The 18,730-nt window shown below is 37.3% G+C and overlaps 1 protein-coding gene across 1 annotated transcript in view; it reads right to left on the bottom strand.

Annotated features, from left to right (window-relative positions):
- The window catches only part of MYO18B (myosin XVIIIB), a 201,322-nt gene that overhangs the window by 54,762 nt on the left and 127,830 nt on the right, over positions 1-18,730 (bottom strand). Inside the window, exon 36 of the mRNA XM_053469399.1 lies at positions 627-740. Coding sequence (XP_053325374.1) covers positions 627-740 — 114 coding nt within the window. The remainder of the gene's footprint in view (positions 1-626; positions 741-18,730) is intronic.

The raw sequence follows: 18,730 nt of genomic DNA, 5'->3' as shown, positions 1-18,730 counted from the left end.
CCACTGCTCTTCAACTGTTGCCCCACTATACCAGTCACCCCAGTGGCTCCACAAATAATGTCTCCAGGATCTTACCCATGATGTACATATATACAGGAATTCTCTACTTCATTTTGTCTGACTGTCCCCTACTTATTCAAACTTATTTAAACCCAATAAGACCCCCCCTGTTCAGAAAAGCATTTCGTTTTATAACTACAACATGCGTTATGAAAAGAAACCATTTCTTCTCCCTACTTCTGAGATCTTAACAACATCGACATGATCGTTCCTAGAAATCAAATTGCCATCAAAACATCCTTGCTCAAACAGCTCCTCACTTTCTGTATCATTCCTTCTCAACCTCCAGTGCAAGAGCAGGGCACTCTTCTTCTCTGCTAGCATGCCTCAAAGTATGGTCTGGCTTTTGTCAATTTGCATATTCTCAACTGCAATTGTTAATTTTCATTTTTCCCTATTGTACAAGAACCAAGGAATCTGCTGGTGCTTATAAACACAATGTAATGTAATGCACAGGCAGATCCTTCTACACAACCAGAGGCTTTGACGTTTTTCACGTAACAAACAGATTTCAGAGGATGATATATGACAACACTTTTAACCATACAATAGTCAGATGTTCTTACCATGGCCTTGTTCCTGGATATGTTGTCAAGTTCCATGCGCAGGCTTTCCAACTCTAAGTGCAGGGATTTGTGAGACTTGTCTGCCTCTGCAAACCTGGCCTCGCTCTCTTCCAGCTGAATTAGGGAGACCAATGAACATGTTAGAAAAGTCATACAACACATTTTCTAAGAATACATTCTGCATAGCCTTAAGAGAACATTCCGATTTTCCTTTCCCTCTTTGAAGAAATTGTACCTGCCTTACAAAGGCTGCCATGGCCAACCAACAACTTCTAGGAACTTAAGGAAGGAAGTATTAGCGGGCAGGAATAATCATAAAGATCCTGAGAAAGGAAGTTAAAATGCCTTTTCCCCATGGTATAAAGATAAACAAGGTGGGATTTACATTATACGTTGCTTACATGGTGTATAGTATTGTAAAATGCTGAATTTCTGAAAAGTGCCAGATTTAAAGACCACAAATACCATCCGCTCTACCTCTTTTTCTGTTGTATGGACACGTATATGACGTTTATCAAATATAGATCACTGCTATTTTGACTATTCCTGATTCAAGATTCAGTTTGTGACATGGATGTGTTTTGATTGCATCTTGTACAATTGGCTGTTACAGGCTAACAGTGGAGTTTAATACATGGTACTAACAGCCTGTTATAAAACAGACCATTTCGGTGCAACGTTTAATAAGTGCTCTTTTTAATATAGCAACAAATTGAATGGCCTTGTTGATAGGACATCGTTCTATGGTAAGAAAAACTCTTTCAAACTCTGCACCATAATCACCTTTTATATATAACCAAATTCTTTACAAAAATGAAAAAGACCAACACCAATAAATAAATAAGCAAAAAGCACTCAGTGTCCCATTTCAGAGGCTAAGGCCTGTATAATTCATTGTGCAACTAATTTGGCATTTAATCTGGAAATGGTCTTTTTGTGTCTAGTAAATTAGCTCTGTAAACATTAATGAACCACATTTGTTATCACTGAAATACGCAATTTGTCAAGAGAAAATAAACACATGGATAGAAAGCTGCAAAGACAAAAAAAAAACAACTCTTGGGTAGCAGAAGCAATGAGTTAATTAGCTAGTGAGTTAAACAGCTAAATGCAAAAAACGGTGTGAAAAATGTGCACTTCATGACTTTCAACCCCTTCGGTGCCAATCATGAATATGATACGTGGTTGGCAAGGTGGGCCAAGTTTGCCTATTGCTTGGCTCATCCGTGGTGGCACTGTAAGCACATATCCACCATTGCTGAAAACTTAGTTTTATTATTATTATTATTTATTGTTTTATATAGCGCCATCAAATTCCGTAGCGCTGTACAATGAGTGGACAGGACATAACAAGTAGTATGTAACATAACAATATGACGTACAGAGACAACTGAGGAGGGCCCTGCTCAAACGAGCTTACAATCTAGAGATTTACCATTTTGGTCAATGGTTATACTATTATTAGGAAACACATACCATTGTTTGCTCCACTAGTTTGATATAATTTCTTCTGTTGGAACTTAATTTTGAAAATATTTTTAAAAAATCTTACAAATTAAAATACTAACAGTTTTCAGCCTTAATTTCCAGATTGCAAGCAAAAGTTATACATACCTCCAATATTTCAAGGGATGCCCACAACCAGCCCATGCTCCCCACTGCCTGCAAAAGTGGACAGAGGGCGACCTACACTGGACAGTACCCAAAAGTTGAGACTGTATGCAAGGACTGGGACTGTTGGTAGGAATGATTATAAGACCTTGTGTTCTTGGCGATACATCATGGCTACGTAGGAAGAATAGGAAGGTTAGGTAGAAGGGTTGAACTTGATGGGACTTAGGTCTTTTTTCAACCTTATGAACTATGTAACTATGCCTGACGAGGCCTACAGATCAGTAACATTATGCCTTCAGTCCCAGTATGGGCTACCAATTTTGGTCCCAATTCTACCATCAATCAAAAATAAACGGCATATCTACTGGAACCAGGTAATGCAGCCTTCTGAGTTTCTCCTAAAACCACTTTAGCGTTGCTGTTCCAGATGATGAAATTACTACTGTGTGACAATGAGAAGAAATCTAGGAACAAACCTTTATTTTACGCACGTTCGCTGACTTCATGAATTATTTTTATGAACAGATGGACAGTTTGAGCAAATGCTAATTCCCTTCTGTTTTCCAACAGCAGAAATGTAGGAGAAGTTTGAAGGTTATAGCTGTATTTCATCTTCTTGGAAAGATTCGTCACACAATCCATTGATATATAGAGTATATATATTTTCAGCTTCCAAAGGGTATTTGCCGCAGTCCAGGTAACATACGTGTTACATATTATCCCTTGGTTTGTTAACTTAAACTAAAAAAAAATGTTCCAGGAGGAAATTATAACCTTCTATAATGTTTCATTTGGATGAGATATGCTAGTCCATGTTATAAAAATATATTTCTTTATTCATGATGGGCTAAGTTTGAGGTCATTTTTCCTGTTCTATGGAGTTGATCAAAGGCAAATCCAACTTATCATTTTAATGGATGGACTCATATCCAAGGCTGCTTTCCTAACACTAAAGGTACTGGCTCACCAGTTTTTAGGCTGTCACTAAGTGTTGAGTAGGCTTAGGCTCCCTGCTTGCTCCCCACATGTGAATTTTGAGCTAGACTGTATAGATATGACTTGCCAAACTGGGGATACCTTGACGTAGTGGCAGGCTAAGCATTATATGGCCATATAGCGTGACGGAACCCCCAATATTTATGCCTTAGATAGTTTTTTTTAGGTTGTTTTTTTAACGGTATTCACTGGGTATGCACTAAATTCTTACTTTGTTTTGTGTACTTATTGGTCAATATAATTCTAGCAGCAACCCGGGAACCTGAATGCGTATGCCTTGTGTGCGTTTTAGGTTGTGCGTTCCCCTTTCTGTATATTTTTTTGCAGTGCATATTTGCAGGTTCTGACCAAACCTTAGGATTGAGCATCCCTTCCTGACACACAGGTGACATAATGGTGTCCAGAGAAGGTTTAAAATTGCATGAGAGACTCACTGAGTTAAAATGCAAAGCAGTCCCACAGATTCAGCTCCTTAGTAAGCAATACAGCCCTGAAAAATTACATAGGACTCGCCAAACTTGGGGTCCTTTGACTTTGTGGCAGGCTGAGCAATATATGGCCTTATAGTGAGACAGAATACCCAGTATTTATACCTGGAGGTGTTTTTTGAATGGTATTCACTGGGTATGCACTGAATTGCTGCTTTGTTTAGGATATTTTTGCACTGCATCTTACCTTGCAGAAGAAGTGGGTAGGGAGTAGGCAGAACGTGGACAGTGAGTGCTCAAAACCACACATGGTTCCCCTGCCCATGGAAGAAGAGCTTTATCTTCAGGAATTCAGGTCAAACACAGAGTTCCCAAGGCATGCTTATTATCAGTAATGCATTTTGGCCTAGGGCAGCATTTCCAGTGCTCAATGGGCCAGCTAAAAGGGAGATTACTAGTTTCCCCAATCGTCCCTTATGTTGGCACAGCCTCTATATCTTACCTCTGTCCAGCTGATGTTGTATCTTGGCACTCAAAAGAAGTATCTCTATGCGGAAGGGGGCTCTGGATTTATATGCCACTGGTTATCATACATTTTTTTGTAATACCTTTGCCTTTAGGGTAAAACAGGCAGTGTATCAAAGTACTGTTGACAATTTCTTTTTTTTTTGCATTGTATGTGCATCAGGTTATTTCTTGACAATTAATGTTGTTGGAAGCTTCTTATTAAGAACCAAGCATTGGTAGTCACTAGCTACAGTATCTTCATATTCAGTCTTCAAATCAAATTTGGTTTATTGATTAACAATTGAGTTTTCTATGTTTCAACTGCAATTGCTGACTAATTCTGTAAGAAAAAGGTGACATTCATTTCTGCTGATCCGGTAGGTTCTATTAAAGTCTGCGCAGGATTTCTCTCATTACATGTTGGCTAAAGTGGAATAATGTTTTAAAAGGTTTAATGCAATATTTAAGGGTTGCACAGTTTTTACTAATTTTCAATATAAATTCTAACCTTAATAAAACAGAAGTTGGCGGGAGAATTGTGGTGTTAACATACTGAATTTATTTATATGATGAAGGGCCGTACTTGGCAACTTTTTCCTGCTACAAGGGCATTGCACAATGCATTGCTCAAAAGTAACTTTCAAGAATGCGTAATGATTTTATTATGTATTATACAGGGCCAGCCAAGGTTTTCTTGAAGCATATGGTCACTGGGGATGTGCCTTTATTATGTACAGTGAAGTTGAAATCTCAGCTGTCCTGCAGGTTGTACTAACACGTGGCCCTTTAGTAAATAAAACCCATTAAGTCTGCCTAAAGAGTACCCGTGTGGCCCACTTGCCAAATCCCTTGTAATAATATACTTACTAAAAGACTAGAGGGTCAATATAGACACAATGGGGTTTATTCACTAAAGGGTGCGATTGTGTAGTCATCTCCTTCACTTTATTTTTCATTATGAAGAACTAACACTATCCAGCAAGAAGGGCCGAGCTGATTCTGTTTAATATATAATTCAATTTGTGAGGGGACTTTGAAGAACTCTTGCTTATTTAGCAAAACATTATACAGGGCCAGTCTAGGTCTTGCTGCAGCAGAAGCTCACTGGGGTTGGCCCTTCATAATGCACAGTGGAGTCAAACAGTTGAACTCAACTCTCCTGCAAACTCTTCTGCCACTTCTTTCTTTAGTAAATAAACCCTAATTTGTTGAAACTATGAAAGAACTTCAAGTCCCGTATATAATTAAGCACTTCCCAATGCTTTTTCAGGCATAAAGACTCTCAATCTTTGAATCTCTGGTCAAGTGTGCAGGAGTATATCAAACGGAGGTGAGGTCCCATTTTTAAGAGCACCACATAAAAGCTAGGGGGACAACATGCAAAGCAAGTTTTTTTCCCCGCAAGTTAACTGAAAGTCCAAACATAACCAAGTATTAAAAATCAATATCCACGTGGCATAAGAGCAGATACTGATTCTTTCCTTATGCTGCCTAACAGATATAGAGACACCAAGTCATAATGTACATATAATGCATACACAGATATGCCATTTAAAGTGTCATAGCTACATACACACATGAATACACACTGACTCCTGTACCCCTATGAAGATATTCCATTAAAAATCACTGTATTTCTGATCCATTAGATGTTACTTTAATGGACAAAATTTTCTTTTCTTTCAAAAACAAGGAGATTTCCAACTCCATTGTGTCTTGTGGAGAGAGAGAGAGGAAGAGAAAGAGAAAGAGGGAGGAAGAGAGAAAGCAGGATATATATATATATATATATATATATATATATATATATATATATATATATATATTAAATAAAGCTCTAGGTAAGTCATCTGACCACATTAATTAAGCACGCAAGAAGGCACAGTTTGGGTCCGTGTAATGTTATGTTAAACTTGTAAGATACTTGCACCAATTTCAAGTTTAAACCTTAAACAGATGAATGAATTTATTTCAGAAACAAGCATCTCATATTCACCACTGACAGGTAAATATGTGGTTTATCACTGACGTGTTGCCATGTATGTCATTACATGCTGGCAAAGACATGGAGATGCATAGCACAGAGGTACGACACACGCCAAGCAGCCCAGTATGATTAATAGCGTCCGGACACAGGGCCTTATTTTACTAGTGAAAGCTCATCATTGTTTTTCATCTGCGAAAATACTTAGTATGATCTATGTGGAAATCTGTAGACAAAAGCCAGTGATAAATGCTTCACAGGTAATAGAATAAGGTCCGTTTATCAAGGTAAACACTCAGTGCGAGAGTTTATGATCTGTGAGGGAGTTCTTTCTTTTCTATCATACGGAACCATTAAAACAATTGCCTCCTTCATATCCTATTTCCAAGAGCACAAAATACAAGCGATATCTTAAATCCAACATCAAATAATTGGTTTTGGGAAGAAAAATCGATGTGCTCAGTGTGCCAAAAAATGCTAATTTACCATATAAATTTAGTTTGTATTTCGTGCATGGGAAATGTTTAACTGAAGCCGACCTGAGAGCCATTAGAATATTAACTTCTTAATAGCCTATCAAAAACCCCTTAAAATAATCAAGAGATTTTTATAAAAGTTTTAATTGAAAGATGAACTTTCCTGGACTTAAATATTCCTTGAGTTGCCTGTATCGATTCCCAAATAGTAGTACAAGGTAAAAAGCGTTAAATTCCACATCAAATATGGATCTTCAAAATTTGAGGGCCCTGTGTAAAAAGAATGCAATGAGCAGTGTATCTAACCAGTGGAAGGTCCTAAACCTCCGGGCCCCCTTCACTACTAATTTCCACCCCTCCTTTTCCTACAAAGACGGCTATCTGGCGATAATGGTCTGGATTCTATTCAAAATCTGTCACAAGTAACTGAATAACAATCCTCCCATGGTTTGCAAAATGTGAGCAAAAACTGGAAGAGATTGGTTTGCATTCATTAACTTGGATGAGATGTATCACTGGTTTTATCATTTTATTCCATTGCAGTCTAGTGTAGAATTGCTATTCATTACTTGTTATAGATTTACTTCTGGCAACTGAATCCAGCCCAAGGAGTCCTTGGTGGTACTGCAGAAAACCTATAGGGATACAAAGAAAAAGCATTTGCATTTTTTATGTTTAGTTATGAAACCGCTAAGATCAGTTGGAAAAATTGAATGGATAGAGGAAGTGACAATTATGATAATTTGTGTTTTTAATACCAAAGTAATTTAGGTTGCATGATATCCAATTTAGGTGCTTCAGACACAGCTTATCTCTCTACTCTTGCTTTGCCAGATAGTCTTCTCCATAATGCCATAGGGGCAGTGACTTTATCTAGTGGCAATCAGAATCATGAAAAAAATGAAACTATAGGGTTTATTTTCAACCATTGGCCACCATCCATTGTCATTCAAAGGTCTAGATCCTTTTGTTTACATGACACTGCCTATTTTAGTTACCTTAAGGCTAAGTAGTTCATAATCTAGACATATGTGATTTTGTTTAACCAAGGCTTTATCAGATGAAGCACATTTCAAGAAGAGCCTTACAAACCTTTGCTCTTTTAACCATAAAATCTGACTTTTTTTTTTTTACATTTTAACAACATGCTTATTTAATGGGCTTTCTAGATTCTCCAGAATTAGTAAGAAACTGTAGTATGCTGTCCCCGACTAAAAACACAGTACTATAATTTTAGTAGCACATAAAATGGTCATTAAAATTGTGTACGTATCTCTCTCATTAATGTCCTACACTGCATGAGCTTAGATGTGAATGCGCCCCAATGTCTTATACGCTGCACTTTACAACACGCACCGTCTCCTCTATTACATCACTACCAGTACTGAATCACCGCAAAAACATATCTTCCCCATATTAATGGAAGATCACACAGTGTAGATCTTAACGAGAACATCCAGCCACCTCCACTCTGGATTTTCAGCTGGCATGAAGACTATCCCCTTGGTAAAAATACTTTTATATGCAAAATATTCACCTTGTTAAACATTTCAAACCTCCAGCCCTCCCCAAAAAACTACAAAAGAAATCAGAGTACATTGATTATTTACTTTGCCATGTTTTTGTTTGTTTCCACTCTCAGCAATGGTTTAACTCAATTTATCACAATCTTTACATACTAGATTATTATTTTTAAATTGGGCATATTGTATAAGCATTTGTCAAATTGTGACAAATTGCCCAATTATAATTTGCAGAAGTAAAAAGAGAGTTTGAATGGGCATCATCAGTCTTCAGAGCTTTATAATCTTTCAAAATTATTCTCCGGTGTTTTATTATGTGGAGAGATAAAAGAAAGACCAAGTGAGAAACATAGCATAATTTATGCTAACAAAAGAACCACGGTTCTATAAGAAAATCAATGACTTATCTAATGCTAAACAGAAACAAAGTAATGTGACCTGGCTCGATACGTGTAAAACTTTTTCAAATAATACATGAAACAATGCTATAAAAAGAAAGTATACAATAAACATTTTGGGGATTTTTTGTTGTATTTTATATTAAAGATTTTATATTAAATATAGTGTTTTGTTTTTAAATGCTTCAGCAATATATACTCCAACAAAGGTAATAATTAATGTTCTTATATAATCCTTAATGCTATATGCTTGATATACACAAGCAATCATTTTATATTAGGAAAAAATAGATAGTGAATGTCTTTTTTTCCCTTCGTTTGCATTCTAGGATGAATTACTTAAGTATGATTATGAAGTAAATTGTCTGGAGATTAAATATTGTGATTGCCCAAGATAGATAAATACTTAAAATATGTAAATGATCTATATCAGTGGTGGTCTTTCCTTGTCAGGGGTATCAATGAGCCCACTCTGCCAATGCCGTGATACATATATGTAGGAATTCATAACAAGGAATGTGGTAATAGCTCCATCTCACCATTTGCTATGCCAGTAAATGTTGTATTCCCTGATTATGGCACTTGGATGAGTTGGCTTCTGGGTAGGAACCCAGATACCGTATCAGTTTGAGGTCTTCCTATACTGTAAGTAGTGCATACCTGCCACAGCCCTAAAATTGTTCCTTCAGGCTGGTAATGTGTCAAAGAACCGAGACAGGCCGATAGTTAATGTAACCGTTTAGCTTCTTTCATATTTAATATGGATAAATTAAAATACTGTATAAAAGAATAAAATGTACTATGCCAATAAGTTAAACTTAAATTAGACCAATCCTAAAACAGACAAGATTAAGACACTCATTTCCCGTATGTTAACATTATTTCTGCACATTGTATTGGAGATACACAGGATTATTTCTAAAGACGTTCACAGCGTGATACCAAATTTTGTAGTATCATATTAAAGTCGATGTATGTGCTGCTCTGTGCGCCAGTATACTAAGATTAAAAAAAGCATCTTAAGAACACTAATAAAATTCACAGTTGTGTAAAAGTTAATTGCTGACTAAGGAAGTATCAAAAGAGATAATGTTCCACAATGGTTGTGCTAACCTGCATTTGACCTCATTGGGAATAAAGTCTGACATCATTTGTATGCATGTTTGAAGCGTATATTAATGCATAAAATAATTACAAAAAGTACTGCTTTAGCATGCACCTTCCCATTTTATTTTACTTTTACTTTGGCAAGTAAAGCAATTTAGAACTATTACAAGGAAGCCTTTTAAATAACAAGGTGTTTTTTTTCATATAACAATGGGTTTAAGACAAGACTTGACATGAAAACCAAGTATATTCTATTTATCATAAAAATTATGTTATTTGTCTTCTCCCCTGCCTAAGTAGTGCTCAAAGTAGTGCTCGAAGCAAAGAGACCTAGAGATACTAGTTAGTTTTGTCCATGGATAGTTTGATCCAGTAGCCAACTTTCTTGCTGATTATAAAAGACCCTTATAAGGTACAACAATCTCCAACTACCGGCCAATAACCTCTGTGAACAGCTCTGTGAATGCCTAAAGCTATACAAAGTCAACAGGACACGAAGGACCTTCCGCAAGAGCTCAATGGGAGTCTGGAAGACAACACTGGAAGCCAATTCAAGAACGCTATCACAAGTGACATCAAGTGCAGCATATACCAAGTGTGATCCACTGTACCTGCTGCTGTTCTGCATAGGCTTGAACCCCCTCAGACAGCTAATTACAAGGACTGGATACAGGTTCAAGTTCAACAGTGGAACTTCCATCAGCCACCTCCTCCACATGGATGGCATTAAGCTGTATGCCAATAGTGATTGAGACATAGACTCACTAACACCTAACACTGATTTACAGTAAAGACATTGGGGTGTCATTTGAACTGGAGAAGTGCAGCCGGATTGTAGTAAAAAGAGGGGAGACACTGATGGGATGGAGCTACCAGCAGGGCACATAGCAGACAAGCTACAAGTTTCTTGGTATCCCACAGTCACATGGGAATCATGATGAGAAGGCAAGGAAGGCTGCAAAATTTAAGTACCACCAAAGGATAAGGCAGATACTGAAAGCCATCTCAATGGGAAGAACAAGATCCACGCCATAACCACATATGCCCTGTTAGTCGTTAGATACCCTGGCTGAGCAATAGTTTAGTTACTCAAATAAGGAAAAACACTTAAAACCTTACTATTGTGGGTATGTTACCTAATACAGAGGGGCCATGAAATAGGATATACAAGGTAGCGTAGCCAGTATTATAACATTTCGTGGGATTTTCTGGACACACCTCATGGATGTGCTATGGTGACTAAACACTTAAGGTGTGCGTTAACTGTGCATGTGGCCATCTCCTGTGAGAAATAATATCTAGTTTATTAACTTTTCAAGAAACATTAAGATGTCAGATTAATAAGCCGACTAAATCATTGCTAAACCAAGATGTCAAATGAAAAGCCACTCTTTTTGTAGCAAACTTCTCATTATCATCAATGTCTATATTTAGTTTAACTTGCTAGTATTAGCACTATTTTTTTAATGCCTCTTTTTTTTATATAAACCAGTTAATCAGTGGAAAGAGATTTCCTGTTGGTCTACCAGCCACCTGCAGAATTTGAGTTTCTGTAGGTATTTCATACCTCTTCTGGGCAAAAAGTATCCATTATTTCATTCTTCTGCAGCAGACAAGATAGTGCTGTAGTATTGCTTCACTACTATTTGGCATCATACCTGTACACCTGTATATGAATACTGCTGAAATGCATTGAACTCTGCTGGTACATGACTGTGGTAGTCGTATGACATTAAAATTCGTGTGGATACATTAAGCGATCTGAAATCATGCAAATTCCGGTTATGTTAAAGGCGTCGTTTAGAAACGTGGGCAATGTGAACTTAAGGCTCTCACACAGCGGTGAGAAAAACTTTGCGAACCCAAATCCTAATTAGCTGTACTGGGGTAAACTAAAACATTACGATTAAATAGAACACCCCATGTGTTACTTAACTGAATGTCAGCCATAAAAATCAGATACAATGTTTTCAAATCTTCATGTACATTCTTCTACAATTACGTGTAATTATATGGAACAAGGTGGGGTATTTATTCAAATATCATCGTAGTTTTATTTATTATGCTGCTGTCCACATGTAGAGTAATAAACAACTGAGTATGTTTTTCTGACAGCAAGCGGGTAAAACGTACTATTAGAAGCTATGCAGACTTTTTAGCCGCTTTTTTTTTTCTTTTTTTTCTTAGCAGTTTTTATGAGGATATGCAATACTGGGTTTTACGACATCATCTTTACAATAAACAGTGGGGAGAAAATCTGTCCGCTACAATAAAAACATGTCAGCACATATTCAACCCCCTTTTCATGCCGATTGCTTAAACGATGTGATCCGAAATTACCAAGTATTTCTATTTCCAATCCTCTGTTGCTCCTTGGAGACAGGTGTAAACATCTGCCACACACAGATGTGATTTGTGCAGCATTATCATGTCCCTTGCTATATGCATACATTAAATTTTAATTGCTGATTGCAAAGGTTGAGCTTGCGACTAGTAAAAATACATACAATATGAGTTAATTACTGCACCAGCTTTTTGGTCTGGCAGCCTAATGCGGTAAGTTTATTGCTCGAGGCGTTGTGAAATATATACATCTATACAAGAAAAGCACATTAAAACAGGAAAGATATTTTGTGAGTCATTATTTAATCCATTGGCTGAAAACGAAAGCCAACAACGCGCTCTTGAGTTTAGTCTAAGCAGGTTCTTTAATGTATATAAGAGCAAAGAAGTCTTGTTTAATGTATGTGTTATTAACCTTGCCACTGCCTAAGGCACTTTGCACAATCCCACATATGCATTTGCACTTTTGTCTGCCACCAAATATTTTCTGAGCAAGAGATGTGTTTGGTCTCAATACTAAGTTTTTAAATTAAATTAACAAGTTCATGTGTAGAATGAAATTATAGTATCCTGGCTTTAAATCTCAGAGCTAAATATGGTTGTGGAGTTTAAGGTACATTCCAGTTATCATACGCAATTTAATTTTCATGTGGTCCCCCTTCGGAATGAATGGAGGGGATTCTGCAGAAACACACTCACACACACACACATACTTGCCCCAGAGCTCCTAGGCTTTCCAGGAGATGTGTTTGGCTAAACAATAGTACTAGTAATAGTACTACATTGAGATGCATACATTTTCCCCTGGCTAAACGTTTTGCAACATTATAGTACCTATCTCTAGTATTGATTATTTGTTGTTCAAGGACTTTGCAAATATGTGTATACTAAAGGATTGCTTTGCTTTTCAATGACCCTTTTATTCTTTCTCTTTGCATGCCCTTTACTACAATTTCTAGTCCCACATTATAACTCTCATTTGAAAAAATCAATATAAGACATTTGCAGCCAGTTAATATCATAATAGCCAGTGGTGAGAACTTTGCTCTACAGTTCCAACAAATCTTCTTTATTGCATCTGCGTAATCACTGTTCTGAGAGGCAGCAGACTCTAATAAAATAGCCATATGTGCTTAATACTCAACTGTATTACTAGATGTGACCTCCTGAAGCACTTCATTGTCTTTCTGTTATAAAAAGGTTTTGGCACATGTCCTTGCCATTTGGTCTCCTTGAGTGTAATTCCACTCCCACAGTAATAAATCTATTACTTAAGGTTGTTAGTGAATGCATTATATAGCCACAAACCCTCTTACCTTGACATTTAGAAATCCCAAACTGGGATTGAATCTTAATTGCCTTACTTTGCTTTGTGATATTAACATTCTTGAGCTCTGGGCAGCCTACCCTAGGAAGAAGTGTCCATTCCAGAAATGGTCTTCTACACTAAGGGGCAAACTGGTCATAAGACTTGTGCAATGGACCAAAAAGATTTGAATGAATTTTTCATTTTGTTTTGGACCATTCCTTTTGGCACAACAAATTTAATTTTTCGAAGGCCTTTTTCTATATGGAAATGACATTCATTGTCACTCGCCCTCAGTCACTGTCTTGCTCACTCACGCTTCCTCACATGGTTTCTCACACTCTCATTCATGCTCTCTCACGCTCTCGTTCAATATCCCTACCTTGTCTGCTGACTGCTTCTGTGTCCTTCTCTTTCTTTGATCTATTTCCATTGTTCACCTTTTTTACTTGTTTAGTTACATATCGGTGCACTTCCGCATGCACAGAAACAGACTCTCCCCCGTTCCTCCACCACTCCATTATTTAACATTACATTACGTTCAATTAACTTCAACTAACTACCTATAATAAAATAAATATTCTGAAGGATTGGCTTCCAGCCTTTGCCTTATATTTTAACAACATTAGCTTAACGAGTAAAGCATTATTTTGGAGGATAATTAACTTTGTTCCAAATCTAATAATAATTATCAAATCTTGGCACAAATCTTTGTTTTGCCAGTGGGTATCTAAATGCTCTTTGCCTAGGGAGTAAACAATGTTCGTTGTGCAAGGTTTTGCAACCCTCTGGTTGAGACTGGGACATGGAATCAGTCTGTGGAGAAGGTAGGGAGAGATTGAGAGAGAGCATGGGAGATTGTGAATGAGAGTGTAAGAGAGAGTGAGAAAGCATGAATAATAGTGTAAGAGAGCTTGAGAAAGTGTGAGTAAGAGTGAGTGAGAGATGATGGAATTGGCAAATTTTGTTAAAATTCAAATTGGGAAGAATCTGAATTTACAAGTCTACTGTCAAGAAAAATTCATAGTCTCTATTTAGTGAATAACCCCTATTTTCACTTAGCTATCACGTAGGCACTAATCATGTTTTTTGGGCTTGATAACATAGTAGGCTCTGAACCAGGACTTGCTTTGTGTGGCTAGATGATGTATAATATTGCATGACTCTTGGCTAAATCCTATGCTGTTCAGTTCTACAACAGTTCCTTTGATGAGTTAAAACCTTTTGTCCTTGACATTGAGTAGTCTGTCTTCAGCAAGTCTATCCTGTCTGCCTCATATTTCTAGGAAAAACCCCTTCACATTATTTAACATTACATTAACTTCAATTAACTACCTATAAAAAAATGGATGAAAACATATTTACCTGAGTATATTGAAAGAGAAATAACTGTTTTTGTTTTAGGACTAGACATTTCTGGTTAACAAAAAAAATGAAATTGTGAAGCAATTACATTTTTAAGGCTGGCAGTTGTTTTTATATATTAGTTTTATTCTACATTTCCTATCATAACTATTAATGTAAAATAATGAAACATGAACATTTACTATAAGGCACTGAAGTCTACAAGATAAATGCTCCTGTCAATTGAAGCCTATTTGGCTGATGGTATGGCTGCTTGCTGTGTGTATTAACTTGAGAGGAAGGTAAAAGTGGAAATGTCGGCATTTTGTATGTCTACTTTTAACTTTTAAAATAAATGCTAAGTATGAGGACCCAGTGCAGCACGCCTCTTCTGTAAGGTAATCCTCGCTATGTATGGGCATTTTGTTTCAATTTCTCTGTGTGCCATTTGAGGTTGGGTTGGGGGACCCGTGCTCGGAGCAGCATGGCTACTAAGTTGATTTTCATAGGTGCTATTTCCACTGTTTCTTGATTGTGGTCTTTGACTCAAGCCCAATGTGTTCCTAATATAGTCATTTGCCACATTTCAGTTCTTTCTTGTAGGGCATGTTTTCTGCTTTTCTGGATGTTGTCCTTTATTGCCATGCTCACCTTTTCACTTTGACTTTATGCTATAACATTGTCATACTCAGTAAGTATTGTCACTGCATGGACCTCCTGAGTGCAGGATACACGAGGTAGCCAAGCCTATGCATGTCCATGGACATCCCTGATTTTAACAGTGTTTCTTTGCTGTTTTATTTCGCTTTTATGTTTCTTGTTAATCCAGATTCTACTGTTTGTAAGTGATTGCCATAGATTAGTTTTGTTTAGTTCTTGGGACAATTATATATTATTAGGGAACCTAAAATAAGTGTTTCTGTGGCTGTGTACAGTTTCACTATTATTACAATTTTGTTTTTTAATCTCTAGTATTATCAGATAGTTTCATGAAGTCTCTCTGGTTCTGAATGTTTTACTCCTTTTTGGAGAGCCCTGTGCAAGCCATGTGGGTCACCTGTCCTGAGATTGTACACAGCAGACCACCCATTTCCCAAAGCTATTACAATAAAACCTAACCATATTATGACAGGTTGGCCGAGTTGTCGCCTTCAAATTCAAACTTTATTTTATACAAAGGACTGTGTCATTACATCAAGCATCCAACACATAAACAAAATCAAATCCTACTCCGGTTTGGGGATTAACTAAACAAACACTTTCATTTCTAGCACACTGGCCAGCTACTCTGTTCCCAGTTACAAAAAAAAAAAACAGAATAAATATCCAAAACCGCAAAGTATCTTATACATATGGTGACAGCCTACTCTCCCTCCTACTGTCAGACACCCAAATATCTTCAGAGCCTTTTCACCTGGAAAGAGCTTACATTGCTTTATTAACCCTTTCAGGCAGGGAACAGAGAGCATACCGGTCTTTGGCTAATGTAAAAAGCCTCTCTTACGTGGCCACGCAATACATTCTGAAGGATTGGCGTCCAGCCTTTGCCTTTATATTTTAGCAGCATTAGCTTAACAAGTATAGTATTATTTTGGAGGATAATTAACTTTGCTCTCAATCTAATAATGATTAGCGAATCTTGGCATAAATCTTTGTTTCTCCAGCGGGCATCTAAACGTTCTTTGCATAGAGAGTAAACATTGTTCTTTGTGCTGGGTTTTGCAACCCTCTGCTTTCGCTTGTGTAGCTCAATTCTATTATTTGTTCAACGGCAGTAAATTGCACAGGATGCTCTCACTTCTGTGCGCCTATTAGTTCTCTTTTGGACCATTTCGATACCTTTTCTGTAATAGAACACATCCAAATTCCATTTTCTTTTCAATCACAGCTGCTAACTATTAGTCTCTGTCCCTCAAATTGCCTTGGCCTTTGCTTCCAAACTGATGAAAACTGTGAATACCTTACAAGAAAATAGTGTAAATTCTTACCAGTCCAACACCCAAAAACAACATACAGAGTTTTTGTACACCTACAAGTTATTTCCAGCCTTATTTTAAAAAAAGGAACCTTGGCTTTTTTGCAATGCTACCCTGAAGGCCCTCTAATAAGGTAGCCCCTCACCTTTTGTATCCATTTGTTTAGAATTTTATGCCACAGTATCTGTAGGAACTTCAAAAGTAAGGGTCATAGGATGTATGTTGCACTTTGTTTCCTCTGTAATTTGGAACATTGCGCCGCTGTGTGGAACCCTTGCATAAATATGTGATCAAGCATGTAACCCTCTGATGTTTCCTTTAATATGTATGAAAATTATCTTTAATACAAATCTTAAGTGGGAAAAGGGGGTCATAAGGAAAATAAAAAAAACAACTTTTAAACCGTTAAATGTTCTTATACACAGAGTAAAGAGAAATGAGCGTAATGTTAGATGGTCATGTGATGCATACATGAAAAAAATTAAGTTGATGTGCTATGTATTCTATATGAATACTCATTTTCAGAGAATCTCCATTAAAACTATTATTAATACAATATTTTTTTTTTCTACTCAAACCTCTGACGCTGTTTAAATGATTTATGAACTACCCCTTTGCTCTATACTGGCTTTTAGTTCTTGGCTTTGGTGTTTTTAGTTACAGAGTAGGACAACTGTTTCGGGGAAGTAACAACCCTTGCGGTGACCACCAATGCACACTTTAAACAAATGCCATCCAAAAAGCACAGATCAGTCTGTAAGTGGGCTGAGAAACTGTGCACACAGAGGCAAGCTGTGCTATAACAGACTGAACATATTTACTACACTTAACACAACAGGACGTGGCAAAGAGCCCATTGGTTCATTCATTTTCTCAATCCTTTTGGATGCTCTCCTGGCAGATCGCTTCACAGCGAATTCTTTATAGACTGGGTAGCAGCTATATCATCTGTTCTTTGCAAACTATTTTCTAATATAGCGTTTTATTCTGATACAGAATTCTAAAATGTATTTGCTATGTGCTCAAATATTGAAGAGATCACACAGTGCACATCAAACTAAATAATTATGGCCTTATTTATAAAAATAAAATATATAGGCTAAAGTGCTATATATGAATGCCTCAGTGTCACGGTCAGGACTACTTGCCAAGCCGTGACTGTGTGGAGGGCGTGGGCATGAAGGGGTTAATAGCACCAGGCCTCTGGGTTTACTAACGTCACCCCTTAACAAGGCATAAGTTACACCAAATTAACCCCCAAATCCTGCCTGTATCCCCCCAGGTAGTCTGCCACCACTCACGATTTTGGGTTGGTAAAGGGAGCAATGTTGTCATTCTTCACCCACATTCTGCCAACTACCAACCCACTTTCCCCTCTTCTCCACCCTTTCCCTCGCAATGCAGGCTGTTGAGGGATAGGCCCCTAGATGATGGTGAGATGATGAGGGTGATGGTGGGTAGCCTAGTCTGCCAGGCTCTAAGATATGGTTAAGCCAGGTATATATTTTCTTGATAAATATGTAGTAATTTCGGTGCAAAATGCTAAATCTGAGTAAATCAGCATAAACATGGTAAATGTATCAATGACTCTGGTGCAAAGATTGAACAGTATAATCACCATTTCAACCAATAGAATGGTCCAGTCTGCTGGTTGCTATAATAATAAGACTGCTTTTCAAACTTTGCTCTAGAGCACAGAATTTGAGGGCAGATAAGAACCTTTACCTTTGGTTCTTGATCTTGCATTATGTATGAAAGTCGTATGCCTATCCTAATGCATTTTAAGTCCCCTCGGTGTATTCACCTGTACCACTTCTGTTGAAAGGCTGCTCCACTTATCAAAACCTCCCCGCGAAATACACACATAAAGCACATTAAACATAAATAATTCCATTTGGTGTGGACCTCTCACGTGTCAACAGTGTTGACATTCAAGTAATTAATGCTGAAAAACCAAGGGACACACTGCTGGCAACTCTTAACTTGTTCTGCATCTATAATTGAATAAACATATTTTTTGCTTTATATTAATAAATGCCCTCTCCCGACTACAACCAAGAATTACTTTGCAGTCTTCTAATTATTCCTATGATGTAAAAGGT

This window comes from Spea bombifrons, chromosome 1, assembly GCF_027358695.1.
Source record: "Spea bombifrons isolate aSpeBom1 chromosome 1, aSpeBom1.2.pri, whole genome shotgun sequence".
NCBI classification, from domain to species: Eukaryota; Metazoa; Chordata; class Amphibia; order Anura; family Pelobatidae; genus Spea; species Spea bombifrons.
This window is presented reverse-complemented; position numbering and strand designations above follow the sequence as displayed.